Raw genomic sequence first — 23,685 nt, 5'->3', positions numbered from 1 at the left:
TAGGTTCCTAGTAGTAATCAGAAGGTTAAAATTTTATATATAAAATGTACATAAATATTTTAATATATAAGATCAATATTTTAATAAATAATACTATAATCATTTAATTTTTAAATATAAAAGTGTATAGAATCCATAATAGCAATAAAAGATATAAAATGCCTAGGAATACATTTAATAAGAATTTTGCAAGATTTATGCAAATAAACTCTAAAATTTATCTGAAAGGCTTTGTATTAGTTTCCTGTGGCTGCTGTCATAAATTGCCACAAACTGATCAGGTTGGTTCCTTTACAGAGGCTCTGAGGAAGATACTGTCGCATCCTTTCTCCTAGCTTCTGGTTGTTATTGGCATATCTTATTACTCCCTTAGCCTGCAGTGGGATCTCTGTCTCTGTCTTCATATGGTCTTCTATATTTTCACTTAGTCCTCTATATCTGTGCATCCTTTCTATCTCTTACAAGGACTCTCATTTGATTTATGAACCACCCTAATTCAACATGATTTCATCTCAATACTTGCTTTAATTACATCTGCAAAATCCCTATTTCCAAAAACATTTTGGGGTTCTGAATAGACATGAATTTGGGGAGGCCCCTGTTCAACCCACTTTAGGTTGAACAATAAATATATATTGTTCCTGAACAGGAGGACTTAACATTTTAAACATATAATTTTGTAATTATAAACAAAGATACTAGGAGAATAATGAAAATTAAATGGCGATAAAATCTTAATTGTCATAAAAGGAAACAGGAAGGAGGAATAAAGACAAGATGAAACCAATAGAAAACAAATAGAAAAAAGAAATTTAATCCCAGTTATATCAACAAATTAACTAAAAATAAATATCAATAGATGTCAGACAGTTTTAGGAAAATAATTATATTATGCTCATTATAAACATTCTTTAAACATAAAGACACAGATAACTTGAAAGTATAATGATGGGAAAAAATATAGCGTGGGAACACTAATTAAAAGAAAACTGGTATAATTATTTTTAAGAGAAAAAGTGTTTTCTCAGGCAAGTGTTACTAGAGATAAGGAAAAACATTTCATAATAATAAAAGGATCAATTCAGTAGGAAGACCCAACAAATCTAAATTTGCATAGACATCATAACAGAGCTTTAGCATACTGAGCAAAAATTAAGTGAAATAAAAGGAGACATAGACAAAGTCACAATCATATTAGACGTTTTAACACACATCTCCCAGTAACTAGAAACAAAAACTCCAAAAAGTCAATAAGGATATATTTAAACAACACTATTAAGCAACTGGACCTAACTGATATATATAGAACACTATACCCAACAACTGCAGAATACTCATTCTTTTCAAATGCACACTAAAAATAGACCATCTGCTGGGTTATAAAGCAAGACTCAACAAATTTCAAAGAACTGAAATCATGCAGAGTATATTCTTTGACCATTAAAACCAACACAAAAATATAAATAGGAAATCCCAAAGCATATGAAAATTAAGAAACATACTTCTAAATCACCTGTGGACCAAAGAGGAAATCACAAGGGAAATTAGAAAATATTTGAACTGAAGGATAATGAAAATAAATCATATGAAAACTTGTAGGATGTAGCTAAAACAGTTCCTAGAAGGAAATTAATGGTTTCTAATAAACACATTAGAAAAGCAAAATAGTTGAAAATCAGTACTCTAAGCTTTTACCTTATGAATATAGAAAAAGAAGAGCCAATTATACACAAATAAAGCAGAAGAAAAGAAATAATAAAGAATGCAACTGCAATCAATGAAATAAAAAGTATGCAATAACAAAATCATCACAGACAATCTTTTCTTTAGAGTAATAAAATCTATGATCTCCCAGAAAAAATAACCAATAAAAGAGAAGACACAAATGACCAATATGAGGAGTTTCAGAATGTGATGTCACTGCACATTCTATAGATATTAAGAGAACATGATGACAACTCTTTGCCAATAAACTTGACAAAAGACAAATTCTTTGAAAAATACAATTTACCAAAACTGATATAAAGAGAAATAAAAATACTAATACTCTGACATATGTTTAATAAATCAAATACATGGACAAAATTTCATAAATATTATCCAGGCCCAGGTGATTTTCAAGGTCAATTTTTATAAATATTTAAGGAGAAATAATAGTAATATCTCTCAGATCCTTTCAGAGGTTAGAGAAAATGGGAAGAATGAATTACTTGTTTTATTAGGTTAACATAAATATGATACCAAAACCAAAATCCTTTCTGCATATGGATTCAAAAATTCTAAATAAAACATTATTAAATTTAATACAGAGATAGAAAAAAAGATAATACATAATGACCAAGAATGATTCATCCCAGGAATGCAAGATTGGTTTAACATTCTAAAATAATCAATACAGGGACTTCCCAGCACTCTCCAATGGTTAAGACTCCTTGCCTCCACTTGAGGGGCCATTGGTTTGATCCCTGGTTGGGAACTGGGATCCTGCATGCCATATGGTGCAGCCAAAAAATAAAATAAAATAATCCATATAATTCATCACATTAGCAGGAAAAAAAGAAAAAAAAACATATGATTATAAATATATAAATACAGAAAATAATACAATAAATACAGAAAATTCATTTGATTCAAAAACCCACTCAGGACAAAAACTCTCATATGTTAAAATAGAAGGGAACTTTATTAATATGACAAAAACTATCTACAAAAAAACCCCAAACCAAAACACTGCAGCTTACGTGTTTGATGGTGAAATATTGAATACTTTCTCTCTGAGGTACAAATGTAATTCTGTGGGAGAAAGAATGGCTTTCTCATCATACAAAGCTAGAACTGTTGTGTATCTATATAGGAAAAAACCTCAGAGTTGACTCCTACTTTACACCACTTATAAAAATTAATTCAAGATAGCTCATAAGTATAAATGTCAAATTAAAATATCAAATTTCTTCTGGAAGAAAACATAAGATAACATTTTCATGACTTTGCATAGACAAAGATTTCTTAAATGTGATGGAAAAGACAATAACTATAAAAGAATAAAAACATAATTGCATTTAACTGAAATTAAGAACTTTTGTTCAATATAAGAACTTTAGTGTGAGAATGAAGAGGCAAGTCACATACTAGGATAGTATTTTCATTTCATTATCTGTCTATATCTATCTATCTATCCATCCAACTGACAAAAGGGGTTATGTCCAGAATGTATAAAAAACGTATACAAATAAGACCAAAAAACTGCAAGAATGGGCAAAGATCTGAATAAGCATTATACAAAAGAGACTATCCAAATAGTCAATAAGTACGTGAAAAGATGGTCAATATAATTATTTATTAGAGAGATGCAAATTAAAGCCACAAGATACTATTATACATCCACCACCAGAAAGTCTAAAATTTGAAAGAATAAAAATACCAAGTATTGGAAAAGATGTGGAGCAGCTGGAACTCTCATACAATTGCTAGTGGGAGAGTAACTTTAGAACACCATTAAGCAGTATCTTTTTTCAGCTAAATAAACAGCTACTCCTTGACTCAGCAATTCTCCAGGTATATGACCATGAGAGATGAGAACATATACCCAATGAAGGACATGGGGAAGAATGTTCATAGCAGCTTTATTCATTATAGTAAAAAGCTAGAGACAACACAAATGTTCATCAGCAGGAGAATGGATTATCAGCCTATTATTGTGTATTCATATCATAGAATACAAACAATAATTTTAAAAATGCACCACTGTCACTCATAACAACACGTATGATTCCCACAGATATTATGTTGAACAAAGGAAGATGTGATGAAATTATTTGATTTCATTTACATTCAATTCAAGAACAAGCAAAATGAACTGATGCTGACACTTGAAGTCAGAAGAGTGACCACCCCTGGGCTGTGATTTGTACACTTTCCTCTTTCATTATATCTATTCCAGGTATGATTTAGAAGACACTAAACTCAGCTTCCCTTGTGGCTCAGTGGTAAAGAATCTGCCTGCCAACTCAGGGGACTGTTTCGAACCCTGCTCTGAAATGATCCCACGTGCCATGGAGCAACTAAGCCCAAGCACCAACTACTGAGCATATGTGCCCCAACTACTGAAGTCCGTGTGCCCTAGAGCCCACGCTCTGCAACAAGAGAAGCCACTGCAAATGAGAAGCCCACACGTTGAAACTAGAGAATAGCCCTTGTTCGCTGCAACTAGAGAAAAGTTCAAGCAGCAACGAAGACCCACCGTAGCCAAAAATAAATAAATAATTAATTCTTAAAACGATACTAACTCTAAAGTAAAAAATTTAAATTAGCCACACTTTCATAATCAGATTGGCAAAGATTAAAGAGTATAGCTAGACAATTGGGAAAAATTAGTCTATTGCATACTGTCAAGGCAAGTGTAAAATGGTACACATTTTGAAGGACCATTTGGCAACATACATGAAAATTTTAATATACATTACCCTTTGACTCAGTGATTTCACTTTTAGCAATTTAATGAAATATACACACACATACTCAAAAATATATGTATAGTCACAGGATCATCGTAAAAGACAAAGTTTGGCAAAAAGACACATCCATCAATAAAGGAATAGTTACATAAATTTTCAAAATCCATGAACTATGTTATAGCCATGAAAAAGCTTGAGGTACATCTATATGTTTTGACCTACAAGAAATGAGACTATGAACTTGGTAAACAAAGATGGGAAAGGTCATGCTCCTAACCTCCATCTACCACATATCCACTCACTTATATACACTCTTTACCTCAGTTGATTTATAACATGGAGTTAATAATATCACTGGCCCTTATCCATCTTACAACTGAGGGGCAAAAAGAAGCCCTCTGAAAAGCAGAAAGTATTATAGAAGTGCAAAGTATTATTCCTGAAAAGCATTCTTTCATTAACCAAAGCTTTGTGTTTATTTATCTTAAATCACTACTCAGTCCAGATTTCTTTCCTCTGTCGTATATTTAAGCCAGTGTTTCAAAACATGGGCAGCAGACAAACCTCCAACAAAATGAAGAAGTTATTAAAAACACTGAGTACAATCCCAAATCTATCAAAATTTTGGAACCTCTGATTTAGATGGAAATAGAGGTTAAGTCAACATTTTCCCCTTCATTGAGAAGAGTCTGAGCTGAATCCCATTAATGGTAGCAAGCCATCAGGTCTGACTTTGATCTGCCTTGCCTTATGGTTTAGCCTCACTGCAGGAGTCAAATGGGCTGGTAAAGTAGTACAAATGGTGCCTCCACTTACTCAACCCCAATAAGAGCCAAAAAATATCCAAGGAAAAGAACAATGTGATTGCCACATTGTAGACAAACACAAACCCAGCTCAGCTTTAAGTACTGTAGCTGTTGGAAAACATCATCTCCTGGGCAGCTGCTTTGGCTACTGTCCCCAATTAACTTAGCAGAATCTCAAAAATAGAAGGCAGCCTCTGTTCTGTTATATAATAAACAGTTCTTTATTTGAAATGACAATATTTACTTTTCCTATAGTGAACTCCAGCAGCCTACTAGGCAGTGGGCAAACAGTAGAAATGCCTAAAATGGAAACTTGAGAAAGCAGTTTAGCCAGTACAGTTTACTCAAACTTTCTACTTGACCAACAAGTATTTAGAAGATCCTCTCCATGCTTCTCTCATATGTATCATGGATTTCATGTGACTTTGTTACCACAAGGCATATCTTTCTTGTTTTGTTGAGTCTTAGAATATACAAAACAGATGTGAGGTAGTGAGTTCTCCAATACTCAAGTGTTTAAGCAGCGGTGAGGGTTGCCCCATCAAAGGGATTTTTTTTTTGCAAGGATTTTACTTAGAGTGACAGGTTTATCCAATGACTTCTTGGCCTCTCCCAACAGCAGAGTCTGATATCTATGTTTCCATGATCTCATTTTCAAATGATCTTTAAAGGGAGAGAATAATAAATTATGATTATTAACCTTCTTGGGTATTTAATCTCCCTCTCATTAACAAGAAGCTGCCATTTATGTGCTTGTGTTCTTTATTGTAAAAATACTTTTAAACTTTCGTAAGCAAGCAACAAATGACCACTATTTGCAGTGTAGACAACACTTTTAACTTCCTCTTAGATTCTATTTTCCATTTCTTCTGTCATATTGTAGCAACACTCCAGAGCATCTTCATTTCATGCAAATCTTGGAGAAGAGGTGTTCAATTACTGTTCTAATGGGATCATGCACATTGAGAGATGTTCACAAAACCTGTTGGTTTTTAAGGTGTACTCAGGAGGCAATACTGTTCTTTGGCCAATGAGATTTGTTTAATTTTCATGGCTGGTGCTGAATTTTCTTCAAAGATGTTTCTTTTGTTTCATTGTCCTGGTCTGATGTCACTTCTCTGCTAACTCATTTAGTGGAAGCAATCACTTGAAGAGGACAAACTATTTCCTATCTAGTTACTAGTTAGAAACATCTTAAGGCTGATGAAATCTTTCAGAAACCCAAAGATTCTCCCCTCCCCAGTAAAAAAGTCTATTCTAAAAATTCTCTTTCAAAATCATTCAAAGTAAATTCTGGTTAGGTCAAAATTTGCAGTTTAAATATTGTTCCTAAAAAAAAAAAAAAGATAAATGTTGTTCCTGCTGATAGAACATATCCTTTTTATGTTCCTACATCAGGCAGAGCGATTGTTTATTCTCAAAGAATAGCCTACTAACCAGTTGCATTAAAATTAGTTCCTGCCATAAAACGCAGATTCCGAGATCCCACTGTAAACCTAGGGAAGCAAAATTCTGGGGGTTTGGCCACTGAATTTTTACAAGTGTCTCAGGTCCTTTGCATGCCTACTAAAGTTAATGAAACACTGTCCTTAAGCCAAATACTTACTTTTCTGGAACTTCTAGTAGTTCTTCTCTTAAACAAGCCAAAGAAAGAATTGCAAGCATTGAAAATACAGGCTAAATCTTGTCATAGAATATGTATCCTATTGTAACCCTGTTTATGAACACTTAATAGCTTCTCTGTAGGACAGTTAAGCTGTAGTAATTACCTCATGGTTCTGTAATCTGTATGTCTCCTCCCACATGACATTTACACCAACTAAGACTATGACTTATTTCCAGACAGGATGGAAGAACTACCAGACCTGTGTGGACTGATGTCACTTCGTTACATTTTCTTTTTCTTAGTGATTTAAAGACATTTATGAAATTTCTCACAAATCTTGAACATGAATTATAGAGTCTAACGTAAGGAGGATAAAATTTTACAAGGACTCACTAAATTGAAATCTTTTGAATCTGATCTTTTTATGGAAAATTGCTTTTTAGATAAATTGGAAAGGATCTGGGATTCAAAGCTCTTTAAAATTGATGTAAAGTTGATTTACAATATTAAATTAGTTTCAGGTGTACAACATAGTGATTCAATGTTTTTATAGATTATACTCCATTTCAAGTTACTACAAAATAATGGCTATATTTCTCTGTGCTGTACAATATATCCATATTGCTTATTTATTTTATTGGGATTCATAGCTCTTATCCCCAAACTGCCTCTGAATTATACTTCCATGGGCAATTGTTCAGCCTCTCTGCCATATTTTTGTAATAGGAATAATCACCCTTTGCAATAATAATACTGAGAAGTTGAGAAAGTTCTGAGGAGATGAATGAGATCAGGCTTATAAAATGTTAAAGGCTCCTGAGTGAAGGATCCTATAAAATGTGTAAATTATTAGCATTCTTTTTATGGGCCTTTGATGAATTATTGACCTGTCGATGATGAATCTCCTTCTTGAAATATTTCACTCCTTGCTTTTCAGAGTAAAACAGTCTACTCTTAAATTTTCCTGGAGTATTTTTGGGAATTTTAAAATTTAGTCAAAAACAAAAAAAGCAACAGCACCTCTCTCTCGAACACATATGCACTCCCTGAGACTACAGTGTGCATCGTTGTCTTGACTTTCTATTGACTAGATTGATTGAACTTAACCATTTGGGTCCTCAAAGTCTCAAGCGCTTTGGGTTAGCTAAAGTATCACAAAGTCAGCTAGCTTTTTAGTAGTAAACTCGAATGTATAAAACTAATTGGAAATAAATTATTTACTTGATGTCATGCTTGGTTGTGAAATTATTCTATCCACTCAGTTTCAGTTGCTATCATACAGACTGCTCTTTCAGATTTTCACTCATCCAGAATTAAGGATTTTTGAAAAATCTAACTAGAGACAAAGCAAAAGCAACACCTATCTGCATATCATCATCATTAAATCTCTCAGTAATAAGGAACCCCTAGTTTACTCAAGAGGATGTTTCAATGTTTTTAATTTGCAAAGTAGGAGAAGGAATTTTAAGAGATCATTCAGTCTACTAGTTGAAGCTGAACATACACAGTTGTCTTATTTAATAAAGTTTATCTTATAATGACAAAATATGTAACTCTGATGTAGAAGAAAAAAGCTAAAAAAAAAAACCACCAAAACTGAGGTTATATAAATAGACAACATGGGTTCGCAGACATAAAGAAAACTGAGGAACACAAAAACAGCCTTGGATAGTAGGTCCATAAGGAAAAAAAGTTTCTGGAATTGAGTAAATGACAAATCACTATTGAGTTCCTTGCAGAGGGACATGAGAGAAAAATATTTATATCCATATTGACAGTGGCTACAAAGAGATCTGGGGATAGTTTTGTGCCTTGGGTTTGGTTGACTTCACTTCTTGAAAAAATATGAGGATTAAACATTCACAAATATTCCTAATATTTTTTGAACAAGGAAGTGAGATATTAGCACTTCTTTTTTTCAGTGCGGTATCTACCACTGTAGCTTCTGTCAACCTTAACTTTAAACCTTACAGAAGAATCAATATCTTCTGATTTGAGAGTTTCCCCCACATGGTAAAAATAAAATGTGAAATTTCAGTAAATGGCATGAAAAATTTTAGTAGTACCAGGAAGTTTTCAGAAACTAGAGCTTTTACATAATATGGAAGTTTTAATGTTTTGAAGGTTCAGTAAATTATGTAGTGTACAAAAGTGAAGTCTAAATTACCCACTCAGAAGGGTAACCCTATAGCCCACATGTCTGGATCCATGTATGCAGATGGACAGATACACTTCATTTCTTCTGGGAAGCTGAGTTCTAAAAAGCTATCACTCAGAACAGACAGTTTTATGATTGCCTGAGAAGAAAAGGAAAGATGACAGAGTTGCTATAAAAATGAAAGGCCTTTTGGTGTATTAACAGCTGAAAACATTACAGCTTAAATGAAGATGTGAAACAAAAAATCAGCTTAAAACTGCAAATTAAAAAAAAAAAAAAAACTTGTGCAGAAGGTTTGAAGCATATGGACACCCACCCAGTTTGCAAAGAGGGCAATGGGAGCCCCAGACTTTAGCTTATTAAAGATGACCTTTCCCCTCTCTAAAATTTCAAAGCTGACGTTTCAAGTGCTGAGCAGACTGTGTGCCATATGTAACATGACCTCAGCTCCACTCTGCCTGAGCACTGATGGCATCACTAATGAGAGGTGAAAGGTCCTTTTCTTGCAGCTTTTTCAGAAACCTACCAACTCTTGCCTGTGAAGTAAGGCCCCTCCCTCCCCCCAACCCTTGATTTCAAGAGAACTGCATTTAATACACAGCCTCAAAACACTTTTATTACCGGTCGATTTGCTTATAGCCACAGCCAAATGGCAGGATGTACAATCACATGCAGAAGAAAATATTTATTTTGACTCACAAGCCAAAGGGATTAAGAGAACATTGTATTAACCTTGCCTTTCATCTGTGTTTTAAAGGGAAATTCTCCAGAGGCGTCCATTGAAGTTCTGTTTTTTTTAAATATAAAGTGTATCAAAGACTTTTAGGAGACCAGGTGTGTGTTTATCTGACTATCTTTCAAGAAGCTGCTTCAGAGACTGCAAAAAGATGTATGTTCAGGAATCTATTTCAGGGATTCTTACCAGCCAGCTAGTTACCCAACCCCCACTCCCTTCCCTGGCTTCCCGCCCCCCCAGCCCCCCTTGCTGCTTCGAAACAAAATAGCTTCTTTCCAAGCAGGTTGTTATCATATTCATGGCATGGTCAATTTCCGTTTGCCAAGAAAATATTTAGGCTGATCAAAGACATTAGAAAATCGGATGAATAGAAACAGACGTTCCCACAAGAGAAGCGTTTCTCAACGTGAAGAGGCAGGCGGATTGCAGCCCACCCAGTTACTCCTAGGAAATAGCTCTCCTGCTAAAGGCAGAACTATGGGGTCACCTGGATTCTACTGGAAGGGCTATGGAAGAGTCCGGAAATTCACGTGGAGACTGGAGCTTGGGACTCTCCGATGGCGGACATGTAAGGAGACGATCGCTTCTAGTATCTATCAGCAAACCTAGAAGGCCTTTAATTACATCCACTAACACAGAGGGACCTTTCAAGACTGAAGATGAGTAAGTTTGAGATCCTTTTGTTTTGCTTCGACTGGTTTGTTATGAGCATGGAAAGACACATTCTTTGTAGATGATACAGGAATTTCTCCTGAGGTAGTGTAAATTAAGTTTCCTAGGTTTGAGTGGGAGAATGGCTGACAGTAATTGTCCTTGGGACCCTTTGGTTTCCGGAGTGTGCGCCCAGGCCAATCGATGAAAGAAAGAAGGGCCTTCCACCTCCTCCTTGTTCCTCGGCAAGACGCAGCCAAACCAGGTGAGGCCATTTGCTGCGGCGCTTCGACGTGAAGGCCTGGTTGGCGTTTCGGTTTTCTTCCGCAGGCTCCTGAAAATTGAAAAAAACAAAACAAAAAACTGAAAAGCCGGCTCCGCTCAGGCAAAGGAGATCCGGGTTCTCTCCCACCCCCTTGCTTGCCTTGGCCACATCGCGGCACCTCAATCGCCAGTGAAGCGTCGCAGACCTTATACCGACGCCTCCAGTTTTCCAAAGGAGAAAGCGAGGGAGGGAAGCCAACTGTGGGGGCCCCTTTAGGGCCAAGGAAGTCTCGCTCGCGGCCACGCGGCGCTAGCAAGGCCGCAGCAGAAGAAGCGGTTGCTGGGCTGTGGGCTGAGAATCCGCTCGGCCACCCTTGGCCCTCCCTACAGCGCGTCCCTCACCGCCCCCCTCCCCCGCCCCGGGCTTGACCAGGCAGATTTCCTTTCCTGTGCTTTCTTTCTTCCTTTTTTTTTTTTTTTGTTTCGGTTCCTGCCGGCCAGGCCAGGGATCCTTTGCCAGGAAGACAGCGCCCTCTCTCTCCTCCGGCCGTGCCCGCCGCTGGGCTGCGCCCCATCCCAGTTCCGCTGACCTGCCCTGGCCTCCTTCTCGCCCCTGCCCTCCCCGGCCCTGTCCCTTCCTTCCTTAAGCCCCTATGCCTCTAGGCTCTCAGAACCACTTCGGGGAGCAGCCCGAGAGAGCGGCGGAGTCCTAAGTCTTCTCACGTTCAGACCACTGGTCTGGCCGGAACGCCGGACCCCTGGCTGCAGAACTGGGCGGAGCCGTCCCCAGCGCAGACGCAGCGCCCGACAGCTCGAGCGCGGCCCCGGGGAGGGGTTCCTGGCGGCGGGGCGGGGGTTAGCCCGGCTCCCCCAGACTGGGCACCGCGGGCGGGGCTGCGAGTACGCTGCGCGGCAGGGTCTCCTGGGCGCCGGCGCACACCTGGCGGAGAAGCCTACCCCGGACCCGGGATGGGCCGGCGAAACGGGGATGCGGGCCTGCACGCGGGGGGATGGGTGGGGGTGGCGGGTGAACCTGAGGTAAGGAAAGCTCCCACAGCCTTGTTCCTAGCCCTAAAAGCGCCCCTCCGCCCCCTCCCCGGCTGCCTGAAAGCCTCACCCTGCAGGCTTCCAGCAGGGCTGCGCCAAGTACAGCAGCGGTGTTGGAAATGGTTGCAAAATCCAAGCCCAGCCCCAGTGGGCGAGAGGCGCGGAGGGGCATGCGTGAGTGGGAAACCTCCACCCAGCATTTCCTTCTCTGCCGCTCAGAGGACTGGGGCTTCAGACAGATGCGCGCGGCCCATTCGGGAGTAGAGGCAGTCAAGTTTCTCTGTCCGCGACAATCTGGATCCTTTAGAACCCAAACAATGTACTCGTGTGGGAATGCAGAAACGTTTTCCACGGCGTGGATTTGCACCGACATAGAGGCCTGAAGCGCTTCCCTAGCCCTCCCCACAGTTCGCGGCGCCCGGAAACCCCAGGGGCCGTTCGCCTCAGGCTCACCCTGCTGCAGAGCGCAGGCGGCTCCCAGAAATGAACTAATCTAGTCACAAACCACCGGCCGGCCCTAACAAAGCGAACCTTCTCGGCAGCTCAGGGCCCAATTTGTCCGCAGCACTTTCTTCCGCAATTCAGAAGCATTATCTTGTTTTTTAAAGTATCGCGGCAGAAACGTGGCAATTATCCTGGGCTCGGGTTACGCTAAATGGCTTTGGGCTGAGAAATGGAAGAATACAAATGCCGCGAACGTGCTGATCGCTTTTCTGCCGGGCCTGGATAGGGCTAGGGAGGCGAGCTAGAAGACACTGCCAGGGAGAGGGAGGTACGGCGCAAGTTCCCCCTCTTGGTTCTCTCTCCCAAGGGCACCGACCAGAAAGAAGTGTTGGGCCTTTATCCCTAGAGCTTAAGGATTCCGAGCGATGGTCTCCTTCATGGATCGTGAGAGATGGGGTCAAATCCCCGACAAGACAGGACCAGGCTTCTGGCCTCTGCTTTGGGTCAGGAAGCCGTTGGGAGCTTCAGGCATTGCTGGGATAAAGAAGAGGAGAGGTCAAGGGTCAGAGGGCGAGATGAGGAAGAATCCAGTTCCGCTTCAGGACAGCTACTCCAAAACTGAGTAGAATTGGGAGAATGGCTGGGAGAAGACAGCCACAAGGAAAGAAGAACCGGAGCGAGGCGTTCATTCCTGAGCGAGAGGCCTGGCCCGGGAGTCCTGGTGCACGCTGTAGGGTGGGAACCTGCGAGAACTGGAGAGGCCCAGAGGCCATGAGGTGTCTCCGCACCAGGGAGGCGGGGGCGGGGGGGGCGGAACAAATACAGAAGACCTCTAAGAATCTTCATCTCGGTCCACCACGGTGAGTTTGGGCCTGGAAAATGGGGAGAAAACAGAGTAGCGAGGCGTTCGGGTGTCGGCTCCCAGCGCGCAGACGCCTTCCTCGCCCCAGCCGCGCAGCCTGCAGTGGTAGCCACGCTGTGCGCGTGTCTCTTTCCCTTTCTGCGCAAACCAGCCCCCACATCTTGAAGTAATCAGCAGCCGAGAAGGGACTCGTCCCCCTGGCATCTCAGGTTAAAGAAGGAGGTCCAGGAAAATGTGGTAGAGCCATTACAAGAAACCCGAGCCGCAGTCATCAGGGACTCCAATTGCCATCGCATTAGGATTGATTAGAGACCAGCAGTACCGTAATGACCCGGAAAGAGGGGCAGCCGGGGATTATTAATATCAGAATGTGGCAGGGAGGGGAGGTGGTCAAAGGCAGAGAGGGAAGAGCAAAGTGGGGAGGAAGAAGTTTTAAGTTACTAGTATTTATGTATAAGTGCCGGCTTACCTGAGGAAACCGGATAGTCAGTGAATCACGAAAACAATAAATCTAATTGCATCTAAAATTTTAGGAAGCCTGATTTTTTTTGGTGGGGGGGGGGGCGGGAAATCATCGTGAAAACCAGACTAAGGTCTGTTTTTATAAACACGTAGTTTTATAAGCCTGTTGTAAAAATGTAAGTGAAGAGATGGGGAGGAGTGCTGGATGTTCACTTCCTACCAATGGGTCTCTACAAAAAGATTTAGGGAATCTATTTGTGAGTCATTTGGGGTCTTCTCTCAAGGGATATAGGGCAATAGAGTGGACATTTTTGTAAAGTCTGCAGAGGAGTAATACACTAAATTTTAACTGAAACAGTGATACCTGGGTAGTGATTTTTGTTTTGTTTGAGACAGGACCGATCAGGATCCCTAAGAGATGTAGAGAAGAGAGTGGTTTGTCTCCTTTCTTGGACCATGAGCCAAAACAAATCAGCCCCTGATGGTCTGGGCTGAAACTCAGCTCACTGGATAATTAACTCCATCTTTCCAGTCCACCCTAACTGTTTATTTAGTGTCACCCTGCATTACCATCACTAGCACTTTCCTCTGAACAGGAGTAACTGCAGGCTTTCACCTCCCAAAAGGAAATTCTTCTTAGCTTAGACAGATTCAGTATTCAGGATGTACATTAGTTGACAAAAAAGTTGATTGGAAACTCGAAGATAAGGACTCTTGCCCTGAGGTAATATTAATAAAGCAAAGGAGGCAAGAACGTCTTAGGCTCTTAAGAACAGATTCTCACAACACTCTCCTTCACTTTCCAGAAAGGTGCTTGGCATCTAATGTTGAGTGGTGTCTTCTGACTCAAATCTGGTGGTTGGCAAGTCTCTGGGCCTTCTCAGAGCTCAGCTTAAATCTGCCATTTTCCTCCAGGTGGCCAACCCACCTTCTTCAGTCCTTCATGGGTGCCCCCACCTGTTGACTACACCACCACTCCGTGTGAGGGGTCCCCACCAACTGAACCAGATGCCCCTGCCAGGACTTCAGAGTCTACTCACCAGGTGCTGCCTGGGTGCAGCATGTCAGCACAGCATGGTCTGTGAGACCTCACAGCACCTGGTACTGGGGAAGCAGGCGCAGGCGTCAAGAGCTTTGAGGAAGGAGAGAGAAAAAGAAGAAAGCAAAAGAGAAATAGAGGGATCCGGTGAGAGAGGAGAGGGTGTGTGTGGGGGGGGCAGGGTGTTGGACAGAGAGAGTGTGAGAGAGAAACGCGAAGAATGAGACAATGAGGGAACGAAAGGGACAAAGGGTGAGATGGAGAAAAGAGACAATAAGAGAATGAAGCAATCAGAGGTTCACACAGAGAATGAATGAGTTTCCTCTTTCAGGCTGAAAGAGAGGATGAGGTAAAAAGAGACACAGAGAGAGACCAAACCTGGAGACACACACGGAGGGAGAGGGTAACTTCCCCAAACACACGCACACCCACTCCAGCACGGTCCCCGTTCACTGTGAGTTCCCTCTCGGCGGTGTGTCTCTGCCTGTTTTTCTCTTTCCTCTCTCCCTTCCCCGACCCCGGGACAATGTGGAGACTGTATTTTCAGGAGCCGCGCGGGGCGGCAGGGTTTTTAGCAGCAAGCCAGGCTCGCTGCCGGCTCTGTTTGTCCAGGTGTAGGCGGGGAACGGCAGTCTCCCGGCGTCTTGGGCTGGCGCTGCGTTTTCGCACCAAGGAAGCGAGAGGCTCTGGTCGCGCGCTTCCCGCTTCAAGGAGAAAACTCCCTCCCTCCATCCGTACATAAATATATTAGGGGAACAGACAAATCTTCATTGTTCAGAAATAAGCCAAGGAGGCCGCCCGGCTCCCCTTGGCCCGGCCAAGCGAGGCTGGAAGGAAGGGAGGCAGAGGCGGGGGCCGCACGGATCCGGTGTCACGTTGCAGATTCCCACTAAAGATAACGAAACGTGATCTATTTTTCAGAACAGCAAGTGGATGGGAAAGAACCTCGACAACACGAAACTCATTTACTAATGGACTGGTTTTGGATTTCTCTCTTTCTGGTCCGCACATCGCCCCGCCTGAGCCCTCGGCCTATCCAGAGCTAGCGGGGAGCAGCGTCCCCCAGGAGGCAGGTGGGAGGCTGCTCCGGCGCCGCGCCGCCCTCGGAGCCCGGCATCCGGAGGGGTCGAGGGCACCTGGAGTTTCCGACCAAGTAAAGGAGAAAGATGAACGTTGTCACGTCAGCCAGGATTTGGGATCCTCATTGCCCCAGAGGGACGACGCTAATTTATTGATGAAACACCTTCCAAAGCCCTTCCCTCCCAAATATCTGTAGGTAGAGTAGAATCCTTGCTGTCGCTCTTGATGGCAAAAGAATTCCAAGAAAGCGGGCCAGAAGCCTCCAAACAGCTCGCTCCAAGCCAGAAGGGAAATAAGTGGGTCTCAGCCAGAGGACACAAGGCCTTGTTTTAACCCGACCTAGAAACCCTAACACCAACTGATGCCTCCGCATCTTCCTTTCCACAGACCAGTTGTGTGCACCCGGCGGTTACCTGCACGGAGGAGGCACAGAAGAGCAGAAACCTGGCGTCGGGAGTCCCTTTCTAGCTGTTACCCTCGGGACCCACGAAGCGGCGAGGGCAGCAGCTCGTGCTGCTCGTCGCCTTTAAATCTCCGACGAATCTCTGTTTTCTTGTGATTTGCATTGACAGCAAAAGGTTTTAAGTTACTAGAACAACTCAAACCTTTCTGTGTGCGATTTAAAATGGATCATTTGGTTTATGTGGTTTGTAAATTCATGTCATTTTACCTCTTTTAGTGGTTTGCAGTGAAAGGTTCCATTTTGGGAAACCTTATATATCCGAGCCAATAATTAACATTTATAAAAATTGGTTTCCCTAACCGAGGGATCGAAATAGCAGGTAGGCTCGTTGGTACAAAGCGAATAGCACATTTCTTTTCTAATCGTGCGATCTACTGGACTGAACACTAGGAGAGAAAGGCTGGCGGCCAGGGCACGGCCTCCAAGGACGAGCACCACTTCTTATCAACCCCGGTGCCCGCAGTCGCCGTATCCGCACAGTCGTCTTCCCAGTTGTCTCCACCGTCTAGTGCGTCTTGATTCCTTTTGAAGAGAGATGAAAAGAAGTGGGCAGGGAGGTCTGGAGGAAGCCGGGGGTGGGGTGTTGGGGGCGGGGAAGGTGGTGGGTGTCTCATTGTAATCTCTCTGCTCCCTGTAAATCTATACCTGCCCTTATTTGTCCAAGCTGTGCCTCATTTCCTTATACAAAATTGTTAATTACAAAGTACATCCCATATTCAACTTACCCTTTGTCTTTTAAGAGACGTGGTTATATTTACAGACTCCCCCCGTTCTCCTCCCCCAACACAGACACACACATACAATGTGTGTGAAAACATTGTAATTCTGCGCACTTGCTCCAGACTTTAGGGTATTAACTGATTTTTTAGAGCCGAGTTTAAACCTCCGTTCCAGTCCGCACACAGCTGCCATGTCAATAATGACTGTTCCAAGCAGAGACATTCCTTCTGGCAGGACACTGCAGCTCTTCAAGACTTCATCTGAAACATCATGAGCACTAAAATAAGACCATGAGGGAAAATTACCAGACACATGGGCTTGGGCTCTGCTTTGCCAGGTTTCCAGTTTAGAAAGTAAGTCATTCGGCACACCATGTGGTAGGGATTCTCTTGAAATAATGTGCACCCATTAAATGCATTTAAAGATAATCCCAAACATAATGAAATATCAGCATTTGCTTCCAAGTTCTAATTGCCTGGGATACTGAAGGGAAAGTTTTCAAAGATGGAAAAAGCTTTGTTTGGGAGTTCAGCGGAGAAGCAGCTTCGTGTCTACTCAGTCTCCCAAGAAACAGATGGGGGTGGGGGTGTGTGTGGAAACCCTTCACGACTTTAAGATGTACATTGCCAGGTGCATTGGAATGGGTGTGTTGTTTTAAAACCATCTAAATAATACAAGGGGAAACCCACACAGTGCTTCTTCCATTCCCACATGTCTCAATATGTAAATGGTTCTGTGATGCTCTATGCTCTTGCTGATGAAACCAAAACATATTTAAAGACAAGCAAATTTAAAGAACCTAGGGTTTGTTCCGCAGTGACTAAGAGGACACATTTAAATCAAAAGCATTTTTGAAGTGTACTTAAAATTCTGTTTTGAACTTATCTAATCAGAGATAAGTATAGTCATAAAGTCACTCTCCTTCCACCCTTTGGCTCCCTTTATCTCCACGCATTGTTCTTATCTCCTGCCAGTCTTGGCTACTGACAATAGATTATCTCTATTTAGAGACGCTAATTGTTTTCAAAATCTTTTTAATAATTGCTTTGGAACAAGGTGTGCAAATGAGGCTTAAGATAATTGCAGCTCCATTTGTTTGTGTAGTTTTACTAAGCATTCTCCACACATACACAAAATAACAGATGATGGGACTGAAATTGCAAGACATCTCTCAATCCCTGGCAGTAAAATAGGCCAGCATTGCAATCTACACACACACACACACACACACACACACACAGAGGCACACAGAGGCACACACACACACCCCTCTTTATTTAATCTTGTTGGAGCCGCGGTCGTCCTCGCTTTGAGGGCAGTGTTCCTCTCAGAACAGGGCAATATTATGTTACAACCGGACGGCTATTGGAGCCGGACACAGTTTTATTTAATTTACACCCCATCCAGCGCCTTTCGTGCGATGTTCCCAAAGCATTTTTGCTAATAGCAAGTAAAGCTTCTCAGCATTCCTCATTAGCAGAGGTGGCAACCGCACAGATAGGGAAACCGAGTCCAGAAGCCTGCCTGCAGACTTAAACCACAGGTCATTAAAATTCCGAATCGCAAATGAACTCTTGGAATCTCTATTTGCTCAGCAACTATGCTCTACACAACTCTTCTCTTGGTCCCAAATAGTCGTGGCCTTTTGAGAATGAGGGAAGCGCTATACAGCTGGGAGTATTTGTGCACTTTGGAGGGCGGTGGGGGCAGGAGAGGAGAGGGGAGGAAATTAGGTTTGGCTCCTGGAGCTGAAGCCAGCCGGGAGAGAAGCCATTCTTGCAGCGGCTGCAGCCCAGAGGACTGGTCTACTCTTGTATTATTTATCGCGTTCCATAAGCTATTCATCAATCCATTACTTATTCATTCCAACATTAAGGTAATTAAATATGAGCTCACCGGGAAATGGCAAGTTTGCAAAGGACAGGGACAGAGGTACGGAGGGAGAGGAGGGGAATTAGAAGGTCTGGAGCCATTGATTTGTGCAAAGATGTGCGCGGCTGCCCTTAGGTGACACAGCAGAGGGGGCTCACGTTGCAAGGTCCTGACGCGCTCACCCACTCCCACCGCCCCTCGTCCCCGCGAAGCACCGCTCCCTCCCTCCTCCCCACTTCGCTTCCCACCACTCGCGGTCCCTCTCCTCCCACCACTCCCTATCCCTCGCAGTACAGCCTCGCCCTCCCCGCGCGGGGCGGCGCGGCCTCCCGGCCCGGCCCGGCGGCGCGCGGGCTGGCCAGCCCCGGATAGGCGCCGCCCGCAGCCAATCAGCGCGCCGAGGACGCTGCGCGCTTTAAGGCAGCTGCAGGGAGAACAGAAACCAAGTTCCCCGGCAACGAGCAGCATCCACCCGGCCGGAGGCAGGAGCCAGCGAGGCCCGAAAAGCTGCGGAGTGAGCCGGCCGTTCCTATTCCAGCGCGCGCTCATACTCCTCCTCCACTTACTCGGCCGCCCATCTTCAAGTCTTTACTCGCTTTTACGCCTTCGCACAGCCTAGGGAGGGGGTTAGGAGCTGCCGCGCCCCCCTCCCTGCGGCTGCCTCCCCCTACTTTTTCGGCTTTGCTCCCTGCCGCGTGCGCCCGGGTAGTGCTCCCCGGCAGGCCCCAGCCATGTCGATGCTGCCATCGTTCGGCTTCACACAGGAGCAAGTGGCGTGCGTGTGCGAGGTTCTGCAGCAAGGTGGGAACCTGGAGCGCCTGGGCAGGTTCCTGTGGTCGCTGCCCGCCTGCGACCACCTGCACAAGAATGAAAGCGTGCTCAAGGCCAAGGCCGTGGTCGCCTTCCACCGCGGCAACTTCCGCGAGCTCTACAAGATCTTGGAGAGCCACCAGTTCTCGCCTCACAATCACCCCAAGCTGCAACAACTGTGGCTGAAGGCTCACTACGTGGAAGCCGAGAAGTTACGCGGCCGGCCCCTGGGCGCGGTGGGCAAATATCGGGTGCGCCGAAAATTCCCTTTGCCACGAACCATCTGGGACGGCGAGGAGACCAGCTACTGCTTCAAGGAGAAGTCGCGGGGCGTGCTGCGGGAGTGGTACGCGCATAACCCTTACCCCTCGCCGCGTGAGAAGCGGGAGCTGGCCGAGGCCACCGGTCTCACCACCACCCAGGTCAGCAACTGGTTTAAGAACCGGAGGCAAAGAGACCGGGCCGCCGAGGCCAAGGAAAGGTACGCGGCATCATTCCCGCAAATCGGGCGACCCTGGGAAGCCTTCCTTTCCCCTCCGCCCCTTTCCACCCCCGCAGGCACCAACCACCTCGATCACCCCGCTGGCCGGAGCCCCTCCGCGGGGCGGCGCCCCGGCCTCCGCTGCACTGCGGCGAAAGTTCATGAACTCTTGAGCTCGCTCGCTAGGGATGGCGGGGCGCGGGGTGGAGGGCGGTGTTCATCTGATTTGAGTGTCCGCGCGTGGATTTCCCGGGATGTGAGTGTCGGGAAACGTTGGCGCTAGGTTTGTTTTTCATGTCTTCTTGGCTGGCTAGGGGGAGAGGAGTGGTGGGTGGAGAGTGAGTTTTTAGATCAAGCAGAAGGGGAATGTTGATTGGTATCGCGGGGGGGAGGGGTTCAGTGGGGGCTGAGGGTCTCGAACCTCTCTCCTCTCGCACCCCGGAAGGGTGAAGCTGTCCTGAAAGTTCTGCTCAGTTTCCACTCGCGCCCGGTCCTTCAGTCGCGCTTTCCTGGCAGTCTTTTGGGTGAGAGGTCACTTCCATTCGCACTAGCTGCACAAAGGGAGGAGTCTTTCGAAAGAAGTCCACAGAAGAGAGCGCTTTGGGAGGGTTGGCGCTGCGTTGACTCCCCGGCGCCCCAAGCCCAGAACTGATTCTCTTCGTCGGCTCCCTGGCGCGTGGCCGGGCGCCGCGGCGGGTCCGGCCCGCTGTCCGCGCCGCTCACCCGGGCGAGGAATGGGTCTCTAGTCTCAGACTTCTCTTACCCCAGAACACAGAAGACAACATTTTTTTTCAACCTGTCTCTGCCTCCGCCTTCCTCACACGAACACTCCTGGCCACCTGGCCCGGCTCCACTCTTTTGCTGTGGAGTTTCCGAACAAGATTCGGAAGAGCCTCGGGGAGGCGGCGGCGGCGAGGAGAGCGCTCCGGGGAGCCGAGCAGTTTCGGGGAAACCTGAACGCCCGAGTCGGCGGAGTTTCTTTTGTTTGCTTCGGAGCCTGGGGGCCGAAGAAGTCGCCGCCTTGTTTCCCTCTGGGAAGCATGAGTCTGGAGAAATTCAGCTGAGATGGCATTTTGGGAGAGAGACTACGAAGTTGGGGAGAGTTGGACAGACAGGCAACTCCGGGGTGGGGAGCATTCTGAAGGCAGAAGCGCGAGGGCTGGGAGACCTTGCAGTTTACCAGCACCGAGCGCCCAGGCTGACACCCCGGTACATCACACCCGCTCAGGCTGTGCCGGGTCTTGAAGTTCCCCTGCCAGGAAAGTGTGCGCCGGTGTGGGTGTCCGCAGGGAGTTTGAAAGAGCACGCGAGGCACTGAGGACTGAGCGAATAACACCGGGCCAGGGACCGTACAGTTCCATTTAGACGTCTGTTACAAAACGGCCGTCCTTTAAGCCAGGCCAGAGGGCCTACTCCCTGATGAAATCGGAGAGACTGGCTGTGCTCCCTGTGTTTACTCAGGTCACTGGGCCGCTCTGGACACCACTTCCCATGACCTGTCCTGTGCCTCTGAAACCACAACCTCCAGGCAGGGGCAGGGAAACTCGACGGTTGTTTCCTCAGATGGGAACAGGACAATTGACTTGATTCACCACCAAACATCTGTGCACTGGGCGCTGTTCAACCCCACCTCCCGTCATTTTCTTCATCACCAACAACCATTTGTTGGAAGAGTTTCAAATTTCCTTACTTCTAAATGTGGTACTTCTTGATAGGTATTTAATAATAACTGTTAGAACAAAACTTTAAAAATATTTTTTTGTGCATTTCAAATAAGCCCTGCTGATTTGGCTTTCTAAACTCTGGAAGAGGAAAGGACCCAGCATCACCTTTCTGAAGTCTCCTAGGCCTCCTCTCTTTCCCCCAGGACTCTGTGGGGTGGGTGAGAGGGCAGAACTCCATTTGGGTTAGTGACTGATTGCACAATGGCCCTTTCCTTCTTCCAGCTCCCCTCCCTCCATCTCACACTTTTTTTTTTTTTTTTAACCATATGGTGTTGTCCTCTGTTTCTTAGGGAGAACACCGAAAACAATAACTCCTCCTCCAACAAGCAGAATCAACTCTCTCCTCTGGAAGGGGGCAAGCCACTCATGTCCAGCTCAGAAGAAGAGTTCTCACCTCCCCAGAGTCCAGACCAGAGCTCAGTCCTTCTGCTGCAGGGCAACATGGGCCACGCCAGGAGCTCCAACTATTCTCTCCCGGGTTTAACAGCCTCGCAGTCAGCGCACAGCCTGCAAGCCCATCAGCATCAGCTCCAGGACTCCCTGCTGGGCCCCCTCACCTCCAGTTTGGTGGACTTGGGGTCCTAAGAAGGGAGGGACTGGGGCCTCAAAGCAGCAACTAGGGACACTTGTAAATAGACATCAGGAACATTTTTTGCAGCTTGTTTCTGGGGTTCTTTGCGCATAAAGGAATGGTGGACTCTCACAAATATCTTTTTAAAAATCAAAACCAACAGCGATCTCAAACGTAGTGCTCTCGTCTCTCCGACTATTTCCACTTCTACATTTCCCCTCCCAGTGTGGAGATCAGGGGAAAAAAAAACCCAAACAAACAAAAACATCCAGTTACCCAGCCTTGGTTCTGGGCAACCCATGTTCCTGCTTCAGTAGGCTTCCTTTTTCTTTTCTTTTTTTTTTTCTTCAGTGAATGGAATTACAAATCAACTGGATTTTAATTATTTCATCTTAATTTATTTATGGAAAATGTTTGGAGAAGCGGAAAAGGAAATGAAAATGAGAGAGAGAGGGAAGTTAAAACAGTGAAAAGATCCTCCAGCCTGAGAGGAACTGGTTGCATTCTTAAGGTGAATAGGAAAAATATGATCTTATACCTTTTTTGATGGTGAAAATTAAGTTTACATTTTTCATATTTAGTGTTAAATAATTTTATGTAGATTAAAAGGAAAGAACAGTATTAGGGGGAAGAAAACAAGTGCCTAAATGTCTTAATGCTGTCTATGTGAGGCAGTTAGAAATAGAAGTGACCATTATTAATACAACTATTTTTGTCAAATTTAGTGGGGGTTTTTGGTTGTTGTTTGTTTTCTTGGGTTTTTTTATGGCAAACTTTAAGAAATGTACCAATGTGGAAAAACACTTTCCTGAATGCCATTACTTCTCATGCCCTTGAAGCTCTCATATCTGTAGCCTACTCCTGTTAAGGGTTTCTCCTTTTTCTAGTTTCTAGCTTGCAAAAGTACGTAACAAATCTGGCTACCTGGTATTTGTTACTAAAACAGCATGTGTTTGCAGGTTTCTTTTCTATTGTACCTAAACCAGTCTAAATTAAAACTTAGTAGAACACCAGGAGTACTGATTCTGTTTCTGAAAGGTGAGTTGTGTACTGCTGTCACTGGGCTCCCCCGTTTTTTAACAAATAGGTTTTTTTTTTTTCTTTATTACTTAATGGTGGTTATGAATTGCAGGGTACGTTGAAGGCCATCCCCTGAACCACGAATGGTGACTGAGTTAATTATGTGACAGAAAAAGAGCAAATTCAAATTTGGTGTATTTATTTATTTTTTATTACTTAGATATGCAGTTTTGTTTACCACTAGCTTTTCTCCACAGAATCTGTACGTTAGCTCTTTTGTATTAGCACATTTATGACAAGACTGTGAAAGTAAAATAATTTATCTGCATGAAGAAAAAAAAGGGAACTCGTTCAAGGATAGCAACATTGTGAATTAATCTGTACAAATAGAAAGCAGACCAACAGGACAGGAGCT

General features: G+C 44.3%; 1 protein-coding gene across 1 annotated transcript; it reads left to right on the top strand.

Annotated features, from left to right (window-relative positions):
• Nucleotides 1-19,098: 19,098 nt before the first annotated feature.
• SIX1 (SIX homeobox 1) lies at nucleotides 19,099-23,260 on the top strand. Its single transcript, XM_052647405.1, has 2 exons — nucleotides 19,099-19,955; nucleotides 21,970-23,260. The coding sequence occupies exons 1-2, from the start codon at nucleotides 19,396-19,398 to the stop codon at nucleotides 22,262-22,264; spliced, it is 855 nt and encodes a 284-aa protein (XP_052503365.1). The 5' UTR covers nucleotides 19,099-19,395; the 3' UTR covers nucleotides 22,265-23,260.
• The last annotated feature ends 425 nt before the right edge of the window (nucleotides 23,261-23,685 follow it).

Source organism: Budorcas taxicolor, chromosome 10, assembly GCF_023091745.1.
Source record: "Budorcas taxicolor isolate Tak-1 chromosome 10, Takin1.1, whole genome shotgun sequence".
Taxonomy (NCBI): Eukaryota; Metazoa; Chordata; class Mammalia; order Artiodactyla; family Bovidae; genus Budorcas; species Budorcas taxicolor.
This window is presented reverse-complemented; position numbering and strand designations above follow the sequence as displayed.

Excerpts from the sequence above, each read along its gene's own strand:
- SIX1 (XM_052647405.1), top strand. The coding sequence starts at position 19,396 with ATGTCGATGCTGCCATCGTTCGGCTTCACACAGGAGCAAGTGGCGTGC. Across the intron at positions 19,956-21,969 it reads GCCGCCGAGGCCAAGGAAAG|GGAGAACACCGAAAACAATA; the intron begins GTACGCGGCATC and ends TCTGTTTCTTAG.